General features: G+C 36.0%; 2 protein-coding genes across 2 annotated transcripts; one reads left to right on the top strand and one right to left on the bottom strand.

Annotated features, from left to right (window-relative positions):
* Window positions 1–1,327: 1,327 nt before the first annotated feature.
* Window positions 1,328–1,854, top strand: LOAG_08611 (hypothetical protein; the record flags this gene model as incomplete). The annotated part of the gene is made up of 2 exons (XM_003144141.1): window positions 1,328–1,431; window positions 1,779–1,854. The coding sequence occupies 2 exons, from the start codon at window positions 1,328–1,330 to the stop codon at window positions 1,852–1,854; spliced, it is 180 nt and encodes a 59-aa protein (XP_003144189.1).
* A 213-nt stretch (window positions 1,855–2,067) lies between these two features.
* LOAG_08610 (hypothetical protein) lies at window positions 2,068–3,567 on the bottom strand (the record flags this gene model as incomplete). The annotated part of the gene is made up of 5 exons (XM_020447738.1): window positions 3,269–3,567; window positions 2,851–3,010; window positions 2,618–2,775; window positions 2,341–2,481; window positions 2,068–2,220 (listed from the first exon to the last, which is right to left on the bottom strand). The coding sequence occupies exons 1-5, from the start codon at window positions 3,488–3,490 to the stop codon at window positions 2,068–2,070; spliced, it is 834 nt and encodes a 277-aa protein (XP_020302064.1). The 5' UTR covers window positions 3,491–3,567.
* Window positions 3,568–12,251: the final 8,684 nt, after the last annotated feature.

Below are 12,251 nucleotides of genomic sequence, written 5' to 3'. Positions count from 1 at the left end.
CAAACAATCCCATGGTTTTTAGTTTCTTTTGAAAATGTCAGTGTAAATGTTTTATCCCATGATTTAGAACAAGATTTTGAACCGAACCAAAAACTGAAGATTAATGACCACGTTACTGGTCCCGACATTTCCGGTGAATATTTTTTTTTACCTCCCTTGGAAATGTTAAACTGATTTGAACTGCAACTTCTTAAATTCATCGTGTTGAGTTTCATTATTTATTTGTACCATATTTGACTATGGTCAAGCAAAGATGTTACACGTCGTTACTTGTAGAGCATACTTATTTAATTTAGGCTACGTCCATGAAAATATTATTATTAGGTACTATATCATGTTTCCGCCAACTGCGTGTTGCACTGTCACTTTTCTAGCACTAACGGGACAGTACACAGTTATGGTAAGCAGTGTATTTTCTATTATCACTCGTCAGTCATGTTTTTATATTATCTTTTTGGTACATTCTGAGTCAGTTCAGTTGCTGTCTTCTGGCAAATTGTCTAAATTTATTGTTGATTTTCTTTTTGTTTGTCACAGAATAGTTTTTTCTTGTTAGTTTCTAGCGATTATTTAAAGGACATTGTGGTTGATATATGTGCTTTTAGATGCCTTTGGCTGCGATAAAATTCTAATATCGCAGTCTCTTTCGAAAATTTCTAATTCAGACGTTATTAACATAGGATGCTGGTTGCTGTGAACGTGAAATGTATAAGAAACTGTGTTTTTTTGATTTTCTTCAGTTCATTAGAAATGTTACATGATGTATAGTATACAAAAAATTGATAGTGATTTTGATGAATCTTTGTAACTGAAATAAGAACGGGAAATTGCACTTAAGCTAGGATCACGGTCACGAACTGGAATATCCTCTCTCTGCACTTTACTGCCATAGAGTGACTCATTGGGTATTGTTCCAAGGATTTCGCTCTAGGAAAGTGATTTTTTCCTCAGATACTGCGAATGTTTCGAAGTCGACAATGGAAGTAAATGGTAAAACGACATCAATCATGATAAGTACGACATTCGTTCCATGTAGATTTAATGTACCCTTAGCAGCACACGAACCTTCAATTTAAATTGGGACTTGTTAGCTGAATATTTTTGAGACATGAGGCACAACGTTTCAATGATGACTGATTCTTCATCACTTTGAACTAAGCACTTTGAGGAATTTCTGGTAGTTCTTTGATTTGTGCACTGCTCTGCTTGTAACAGAAATGCATGCTCCGATTTTCAAATATTTTCTTACGTGAATAGATATTATTCAAAAAGATTCCATTTAGTTTCAAAAACTGTTGAAAATCGCTTTATAGGGCATTTGCATGAGATGCCAGATGATTTCGGTTATCTCGCATATTTTGCAGCATGTTTTGGCTTCATTCAATGCCTAGGAAGTCCAAAGAGTGAAAAGTCTGTTGCGATTGTAGGAGCGTAAGTTTTGTCATTCATTGGAAAAGAATGGTGTTTTTCCAAATTATATTCTGGATATGTTTACACAACTTTTTCTGATGCTAAGTTCCGGATAGAAGGCACAAGCCAATAACCAAAAGTTTACTGGGATTGAACACTTATTTACCTTACCTTTACGATTTACATTTTTTCGTTTACTGGAACAAAATCCTAATTTCACATGAGTGATTGATCCTTTGCGTAGTGCGATTCATATTATCCGTTAACTTATGTATGAGTCTCACGCCCATCAAGAGAAATTTTTGAGAATTATTTGGAATTTTTACAATGCTGTTATTCGTACAAATTGGTATTGGTGCTTATTTCAGAGTATCACCACTGGGTGGTGATTTCGCAAATCCAGTCACCACAGCAACATTTAGTATCGTTCTTTTGGAACCTTGACAACAAAAAATTGCTCAGCGGAAACACTTTCCTTTAATTACCTAGCTCATCTCCTACAGTTTAGTGCTACTGTTTGTTTAATTCCAACATTTTTACATTTGTTGAATCCATCTCACAGTCAAATCATATATGATTATTCATCTTGATGAATACATTTTATTCTTTCGGAAATTTATATAACTTTTGTTTTGAAATGTGCGAATTTCTCTATTGTCATAAACGACTGAAACTGTGGATAGGGAATTCGTTATCATGTGATAAATTGGAATGTCGTGTTGCTTCCGCGATGCTATAATCTTGTGTTGGCCGTTGTTGTTGTTGTCGATGCTGTTTGCACAAATGTGCAACTATCGAAGGACATATACACTGAAGTTATACTTGTGAGTTAGGACGAGCACTACACTTTGTAAATGATATCATAGATATTAAATCAACCAATGATAGGCAAGAAAAAAGAATAAATTATGTAGTAGAAATAGCAATAACCTGGTCATTATCGTTCACGTATACAACGTATCTATACCACGCGACGTTAAAGGCAAGAGCGAAACCGCAAATAATTGAAGTTAGGGCAAATCCAAGAACAACAGTACTTGTTATGGCAAGAGTGATCCATGGAATCTGTTTCTGTATAGTTTATAAAGGATTTCATATAAGTGAAGCATTCAATTTACATTCAGTTATATTGCACCTTGCTGGTTGCCATAAATTGAGTTGTGGAAAAAATGTGATTTTGTTTACTAATAAGGGAATTCAAGCTTACATGGTATATGAAGAGTATGGAGACGAAGAGAGCATGAGTAATGGCATAAATCATGGCAATGGTTAAGAGCACAGAATTCATGATGATTAAATCCAGACCTTCGAGTTTGATTGATGCTAGTAATAATATAAGCGAAAGTAACCATAGAATGCACATTCCTTTGAAAAAGTCACTATGTTGCATGCTTGTGAAATTCTCTGACCGAAGAATTTAAAGTGGTAAGAAACTTCTACCAGCATAGACGCTTGTTGATATCTGTATCAATTCGGTAAGGTCTAATTGAAGTCCAATTTCACCATTCGTACTATTTCCACTCACGTTTGAAGCAGAACTTCTATTCCAAATGATTTCCTCTGGCAAGTTCATATTTTCGCTTATCTCTGCTACATTCATCTGCAACAATGAGAAAATATATTTGTCGATTTGTAATTGTAGGAACTGATAAAGTTGAGAGCAAGGAGAGACAAGAAAGTGTTACTGGTTAGTAAAGATTATGTTTAGTTGTATTTGAGAAGTACATTAAATCTCCATGATGAAAAGGTTTTGGAATGCGAGCACCTTATCTGCAGAGCTCTCGTTTAAGGGAAAAAAATTGCTGGGATAGCTCGTTGGTATATGCATTGATTTTGGTTTGCTAGGTACATCACAAACCTTTGTTATATTGATGAGAGTCATAGTATATGTTGCTGCAGGTCGTTTTAATTGTTGCTTAATGTTTCTGGATATTGTTATACTGTTGAGATGAAGTATTAGATGTAGTGTGAGAGCTGCACTCATCACTAGACCAATAAGCTGTATGCAAAGACTTGCAATGCCAGTGTGCCGTGCCGGTATCTGACATAAACGGGTCATTGCTAGATTGTTTAGTGGCATATTATTCTCGATCAATATTCCTGAATTTCTGAAGTTTCTGGCGTTATGCTCTTCTCTGTTATACAGAGGGCCTGCAAACATGGCAGTGAGAATCGCTGTGGGTCTTTCAGCATGAATCATCATGGAAGTCAAGGTAACAAGTACACATTGCAATCTGTCGAATATGACTAATATGTTAAATGCAGGTCTTTATTTCTGTTCACTTTATCGAAAAAAGCAACTAAAAAGATGTTTACGCAATTGTGCAACATACCACTTCTGATTGCACATAATCTGCATTTGCTGATGACTTGATTGATGAATTAATATCCATAGCAGCAAAACTCAGTATTCAAAAGAGAAGTTCTTGCAGTTACACTTAAAACTTTGGGGTATTCACTAATAATTCGGAAGGTCAATAAAGAATTTAAGAAAGTGGAAAGTAGATTATATTTGAGAAAGGCACACATTGTTATTGGGAACTTCACTATTATCAGAACAAATTCATATGACAATGAATTCAATTATTCTTCTTATAGTTCCAGTTATAATTTATTTTCTCTTCAATTCTCATGCATTGGCAGCTCTGAAGAGGACTTCATCCAGTTTATGAAAAGTAGCTGAAATTTTCTGTAGTCTTTCAGGAACAGAATGAGTTTTCTTCGTTCTGACTCATCTCGCCGTCTTAACTCTTGCAAAACCGATAAGTCTTTTTTTGGAGAGAGAGTTTCTACGGAATCTCGTATCAAGCATCACTTCAAAAGTCATCACTGGAGCCTGTGGATCATTCTGTTCATAATGTCCTATTAAAAGATCGTATAGGGGATGAAACCGTAATTAATTGTCAAATAGTATATAATAATTACAGAAAGTGTTCGCAGGTTTTCTAATAAAAACGAAAGGAAGTTATTGCATAACCTATAATTAAATGAATTGTGAAAAATTGATGGGGAAAACAGTAAGGTAAAATTTGCAAGAAATAAAATAGCAATAATGAAAAGACAGGAGTAATTCTCCGGATCGAGTTACCCATAGCAACGATTTCTAAGGCAGGGTTACCTCTCTCTGTCCCTCTTTATCTCTTCTTTGACATCAGGTACTTTGCTTTGGTCCTATTTACACTCTTGTTTACGGCCTCCGTAAATCCATTATATGCGTTCGTATGTGATCAACCATACGCAAAATGTTGTGGATTGGTTCATTCATTAAGAGTTTTGAAATGAAAAAGAAAAAATTGTTTTTGCGAATTTGTTTACCGAGTATTAAATATACCCTGAATTTATAGTATATTTCACATTTATTTAAAGTACATTTTTTCCTGCAAGTACACGCGAACGCTTGATGAGTCTTACGAGAAAAATTTTCCAGAATTTGTATCTCTACGAACAAAATGCCGAGAAATTTTACAAGTTTGCTGGTAAATTTTTACTACGACCATGTAGGTTTTCATTGTGATTATTGTTACTGAAATTCGACTGCAAATTGTCAGTAATTCGATTCCTTTTATCAGACTAACATTGGCTTCACTTCAATCATCCTCGAATTAAAGGTTTCAAGAAAAATCATTTCTTTCTGCATTTCCATCCCTGCAAAGGAATGTTTGACAGTAACTTACTGAATTCACAGCATGGAAATAATGTAATACTCGTTCAGGAAGATTCATCGGAAATCGTGTAACCGGTTGGCGAAGCATCTCTAGCAGAATCAGATAAAATTACTCTGGAAGTTGCGAAACTAATTAATGATGACTTCTCGCAGTAAAACGGGTATATCCCTTATGATCGATTTTGTCCGTTCATAAAATTGTTGATATGCTGAAAAACTGAAAAAAAAAAAATTTCCTCAGTTTTTGTCGCTTTCCCCTTTCCAGTATTGCGTTTAGCTTCTTTACAGTAACTGCTTATCCCTAACGAAAATGATGACAACGGTTTTAAATGTAATGTCACATTCAAAGTCAAGTTATTATGCTCAAAGAATGTTCTGATTGTGGCTGTGTAATCTTCAGAATTATACTTTATGACTTGGTTCGGCATTCTGTAGAAGTAACAGCACAAAGCGAAAATAAAATCACCTGGGGAATGATACATGATCACCTTGGCAACATTATATATCAGTTGTCAACTATAAAATTCAAGGTTCACCTTCCTCTGTGTTTACTCCGGAGATAATCCGTGATAGTGCGTTTGCTTCAAATTGCAAACCATTCTTTCCGCTTTGTCCCGATGTTAACATCAGCAACATCCGGTAATCCATGATGAAACAAATTTTTTCGTATCATCCCAAAAAGAGTATTCAGCGGATAAGTCGTTATAGAAATATGAAATAATTCACGCAGGAATATGCTTTGAGAGTTTTTAATATTTCGGTCATACGTAATTGCACCATCTTATTTGTACAAGATGGTAAAGAGAAGACTATAAATTACGGCAAACTTTTGGAGATAGTTTAGGAGTCATTCAGAAATTTAGAGAACTGATTAATTTTCATGATTTTTATATAAATACCGCGCTACTGGAAGAATCACTTGATTTACTCCACTGATCTAGCAGCCAACCCTGCTCGCGTTGTAATGTTTTTGTAATAAAATACATTCCATTAGTATTTCATATGTTGACGTTGTGATAACCTGCAGATTCGTAGTTTTTGCAGTACCACTTGTCAACTGACGTTATTGTTAGTAATATATGCTATTATTCACTTTGTTGTCATTTCGAGATTGCAAAGTGCTTACATAGTTAGTGAAAAAAAAAACTGCTTGCAAGCAGTTATGGAGAGATGCGTGGTCAGTTCTAATCAGAAAACATGATGTATACCTAAAAAAAATGGTCGCAAGAGCCGATTGGTTTAGTTGTTGCTGTCGGAAAACCGAGAGAATTTATTATACATTAAATGCTTAGAATATTTCTAATGATTCATCACTGCATTTATTCACTAATTTACATTCTTTAAAATTATCTCCCATACGTTTCTTTTGTTATCTTTGTCTAACAAAAATTCACATCCTTATTTTAATGACAAAGGATGTCCTAATTTTCCATGCTAATCTTCCTACCTAATCTTGTTATAATGCTTGTACCATTTCCGATGTGTTTCTGGTGCTTGAACGTTTACTGTAAACCATTCCTACTTTTTAAGACATATAAACCCTCTTTGTAACAAAACGAGGGTACCTTTTGGACTGCTGCTCTTCCATAGTTCTTTACTTACGATTGCGTTTGACTCATGGTCAAGTGATTTCCTACTCGTTACTCTTCAATAATCCCACTGGTCAGCTCTGTATTATATCAATAAAGCAGTAATTTTTACTCTGTATCCTCACAACGTATATTCGACGTCTTCACAAGGTAACCCTTTAATTAAATTTTTGCTTGATCCTAACTCAAGGCTAAACCTTCTAAATCTAAACGACTCGATAAAAGAAAAAAAATTTTTCACAACAGTTGCTGGATTGATTGCAGTAGTATATCCCATATAGGCCTTTTCAAGATTTTGTAAAGCTGCGATACTTGGAGTTTTTCTGTTACTTAACCGCTAAATTTTGCATTCTGTTTGCTATATTGTTAAAACAAACATCCGAATGATTGTACTGTATTATGGAAAGTCCATTCTTCCGCCTTGTGCAATCCTGATATCCTGGCAATGCAAGTGCTTAGTTATATTGTTTTTAACTATCATTGACACTTGGGATCATGATTTGGATACATTACTGTGATTATTTTTGATTGATTGAAAGTACCTGAGGTAGATTTTACAACGAACGGTATTTATGAATGTATGTACCATGTATGAATGCAGATCTAGCATGTCGAGGTAGTCCAACTGTAGGTCTACAAATGTTTCACGCTGCTGTGGATTTAATTTTATCTCTTACTTTTGCTATATACCGAACACTAACACTTCCAATGAATATTCCTCAAGAATTCGTCTCTGTCAATCCATCAATTAGCTGTGGACATTATCCAAATCTGAAAAAAGCCACCTCTGTACTACAAATACGTCTGTACCCTGCGATCCACTTTATACATGCTGCAAAATATTCTAGTTGGTAAGTATGTTAATCCATAACATACAAATCCTTCAATTAATTTTGTAAATTGTCAAATGACTGACGTAGGAAGAAAATCAAGCGGTTTTACCATAACTAATTCTGGATTTCTGTACGGGAAAGACGTGAATCATCGAATACTTGAATCGGATCAACTTTTTTATTTGCTGCTTACCACACTTACTGTATTTACTGATTCAAAAATTTGTCGCCTCAGAGCTGAATTTATGATGCTACATCCTATTTCAAAAAATGCTAGTTTATTTCCAAGATGATTTTTTATTGGACCTCAGATCATCTGATAATCAAAATATTTTTTGTTAGTTTTTTTTTTCAAGCATATCAAGTAGTTATATAACTGGAGAGTAGAGCACCAAAAATGGAAATTCAATGGAAGATTATCTGTCATTCCCAAGGCGCTGTATTAAATTATTTTTCCTACTGAGAATGAGGTAGGAACATCGGTAGCAATCAGTATCATAGGTCAGTCTTCTGGAAGAGTGAATAGAAAAAAAGTCCATTGAGAAAATTATGTTTGTAAACAGTTTCGAAATTGAGTTCCTTATAGAAAAATACCTTCTAGACAAGCAGCGTACCGTTCAGAGAAGTTAACAGATCCATTATGGGAAGAGTAACCTGTGAAAATCGAACTTTTAAATATGGAAAGGATACAGAACGAAGTTGGTGATATGGTTTAAGGACAATTTTTTCTGTTTCGGGTATGCTATCATCTGTCTTTTTGAACGTGTTTTCAATGGTTCAGTTTCTAGTATCTGAAATAGAGTTGCTTTGCATAATTCCGGTTTATTTTCTGTCCGAGTCGTGAAATTTTTCATCTGTGAAGGATTCTCTGTTAATATTGTCATATTGTCATTTATTACCGTAATGTAATTTTAAGCCATTGTTGATGTAATAGAGCCGGATTTAATTACTTTACTAAATGAAAAATGAAAACATTAACAGAGAATTCCTTTATGGAATTGATGAAGAATGTTGCACGATAAATAGGTATGAATGACAAAAATTTATGTAATCATTATTCCATATATTATCATTAGGCTAGTTTACTAGCATTTACTTTTACATTTCTAATGAACCGGACACATCGGTTCAGTATAATTGAAACGACAATTTAGCTCAGCTGCTTTGGAAATGAACAGATCAAGTATGGGATTAATGTCGTTGCTGAACAAACTAGCTTAAGGGTTAAAGATGCCGTAACAAGATTTATCAGTTATAAAGCGGTTAGTCCACTCTTAAGTCAGTGATTTTATCTTACATCATGTGCTTGCTAACAATTATTCAGATACATCTGTACGCTGACAACTGTTGTTGATTGTAACTGTGATAGTAAAAATAAGATAACTAAAAGGACAATAATAATAAGATAACTAAAGGAACAATAGTGAATAAGAGCTGCATAAATCTGATAAGGATGAGAAGGAACCGTGGTGAGTGGTCTCGTTATCTTTGACAGCGAGCCAATATCAAGATGCCACTTTGTGCATCACTGACGTCAAAATTTGCAAGTTAGAAGTTGGTATAGTTTCCGGAACATCTCAGACAATTGTCGGAAAACCGAGAAGCTATAATGTTTTACATGTGAAGCCTCTTTTGAAATTCGTTGAGATCAAACACACTGTGGTTCGCGCCCTTGTCTTAGTCCTGCAAAGCCGAAGTGTGCCATATATAGTACTGTAACATCATGTCCCTGGTCGAACATGTCGCTCTCTCTGTTAGTCTCTCTCTGTTATCTCTCGCCTGTTTGAATGTTGTAAAGGTCGTCTTGGGACCAATTGGTTTAACCTTACGGATTGTGCCAAACAAACTCCTCTTGTATAAGCTTTAAACCCGGGAATCCATTATTCTGTTTCGACTGTGCAGCCATATCCTCTCCCGTTCCCGACAGCCTTCTGTTCGTCATTATTGACATATAGTTCCATTGTCTGAAAATTTGTAGTTGAATTGTTAGTGTCCTTTCGTTACAACAAATCTTTCACCTGGTGGAATATTCACCGTACAAGAAGTACTATGGCATTAATTGGTAGTGCTATGAGTCGGGAGCCATGTTCGCCAGCATAGTCGTTAGTGCGCGACCGGCGAAACAAAAATTGGAAAGATCTCTCGATGAATTCGAGGAAATGGATCTAACGCCACCAGGTCAACAGCTGACAAAGGATGGACTGCGCTAGCTGTCGAAGTCAGGGAAATGGTTATCAAGGAAAAGATGGTGCACTTCGAAATCAGTGTTGGCTTCGCGTAACAGTCGATGAGAAATGGCTGGAGTATAAAACAAAGTAGTGGTCCAGGAAATCCAGTACAGGGAAGTAAGTCAGGTGACCTGTCTCCGGACGATATACTTACTCCAACTGTCCCTGCCAACGTTTAGTGGTGACACCACAGCCTGGAGGAAGTTCTGAAGCGACTTTGATGCTTTAACACGAAGTCCCAGACATTATTCAGAGATTGAATTACTCAACGTCTTATTTAAAGGGAAGCGCCCTTACAAACCGTGAGGGGCAACGATAAAATTATAACGGAAATGCTGCTAAAAAAATTTGGTCAATCCTTCATTGTAAAGAAATTGCTCTGTTGTGAGCTAGCTTCTGCAAAATGAAGGGACTGGAATTTGAAATCAACGGTCGAAGAAATCGAAAGAGTACTCAGATAACTCGGGGAAATAGGTAGGAACTTACCTGCAGTGTGCCAACGTTGAGGCCGCAATAGAATCTAAATTACTGCGTTGGCTTTTGGATAAAGTGTATCAACAAAAGGAAGAATGGTGATTAATAACAGAACTTATGCAGTTTCTTTGAAGTTTAGTGGGAATTACCAAGCTATGAATAAGTCAGCTATCAGGCATCAGAAACCGAAGAAATTCAATCGAGGACAGCCCTAATCCAATTACTTAGAGAAGGACTGTTGCGTTGGCTGCAATCAAACAAGCAAAGCAAAGGCAGTTTAACACTTTGGCTTCATCTCCAAGGGACCAATCTAAACAACTGGACTTGAAGCCGTTTAAAGTTCCGCAGAGAAAATTGGTAGATCTTTGCATATTCTACAACAAGGTTGCCGGGATAATGGATGCCATACTTACCTCACGTTCAAGCAACGAATTGATCGATAAAAGAAAACCAGTGTCTGCTTAACTTGCTTCTTCAAGTCAGAACAAAACAAAGCCGATTGCAGAAAAAAAAAATTTCTACAAACAAAATTACATCCTCCAAAGAGAAATTGCACTAGATTTTTGGCTAAGGAATGCCAAAAGAAACGTAACTGAAAGAAATACAAAATGTTATCGTTTCGAAAAGGTCACCTTTGCAGTGATGTCATCCTCCTTGTTGGCCCCAGGCATCATTTGGAAAATTATGGTAGTAAAACAGCTCTAGAAAAAGAAGGAACCTATATGTGGACAACGCTTTAATGACAGCCACGGGACACGCATGGGATGCTTTACGAAAATGCGACGAGAAAAAACCTATTTTTAATGAAGCTTCAACGAACGTGAGGGAATTTCTCTCTAATGATGATTTTTATGCAGAACTATCTCATCAAGACTGACAAGAAGGAGACACGGATTAGTTTTCCGGGCAATCATTTTTCTTTTGTTATTTTTTTCCCCCAAAGAATTCCTCTCTCTGCTGATATACTATTTCTAATATCAAGACTGGCAATCTACTTTGAATAAAAACTTCGACGACGGGCTGTTTGAGGTTTTCCCCTGTAGCTCCTAACTGTCAAAGCATCCTTTTACTCACCTTGACGGTTACCTTCCATTCTCGGTCATTTTCCTTATGGAATGCAACCCGTTGTGAAGCGATTTTCTTCGCAGTGAACGGCTCCGTAAGACATTCTTTCTCTGAGATAAAAAATTCAGTTTTTGAATATCTGGTATTTTTTGACAGCGCACTGCATCATCGAAACAGCTCGAAAATTCCCTTTACAATTTGGGGTCGTCATTGAATGTTGGCAGCAGTAAAAACATTAACGGGAATGAGCGGAAAGAGTAAGTGTGGTAAATTTACCATTCGAGGTGACTTCTTTTGCCGGGTTAGTTCCCTATTTATGTCGCCTTGGTTAGGCACTGAATTGCTAACTCGAAGTCATCCTTCTGCATATCTAAAGTTATAATAGTTTCTTTATCATCATGCATTAAGGTAAGACCACATTCCCGTTTCCGCGAATTTCTCTTTTTCTACGCACATACCTGTATATATCCCAGGCATTTTTCGTTGTTTTACTCGAGAATACCAATACTTAGTTCAAGGTGCTGTATTCCTTTCTCAACGATTCTTTTTCAAGCCTGGTGTTGTTAACGTAGTTCCTCCTTTTTTTTGTAATTCCTCATACTAATTTCTCATAGCAGAAGCAATACCGCTCACACTGGTTTTTCTTTTTCAAATTTTTACGTCCACAAATTACAACAATTTGTTAAGTCTAATAGTGATACTGCCGGAAAAAGAAGATATGCACTTTTATCCAAATTGAGCAAAACATTCACTAGCGGACATCAAAGTCACAACACATCGTCAGTTGGGAGCGAATTTAGGGTAAACATACAAAAAGAACTATACATCTTAATGTGCAGAAAAAAGCTGGTGAAATTTCTGGGAGCCTGTAACTTCAATATCGTCTTAACGAGCAAAACGAAATAACCACCAACTAACAATAAACGGATGCAAATCGGTATCACAATCCACTGAAGCGATAAGATAATGGAAATCTGCAACACTACTT

Source organism: Loa loa (assembly GCF_000183805.2).
Source record: "Loa loa unplaced genomic scaffold supercont3.27, whole genome shotgun sequence".
NCBI classification, from domain to species: Eukaryota; Metazoa; Nematoda; class Chromadorea; order Rhabditida; family Onchocercidae; genus Loa; species Loa loa.
Note: the sequence above shows the minus strand (reverse complement) of the source record. Positions and strands in the feature narration are given on the sequence as shown.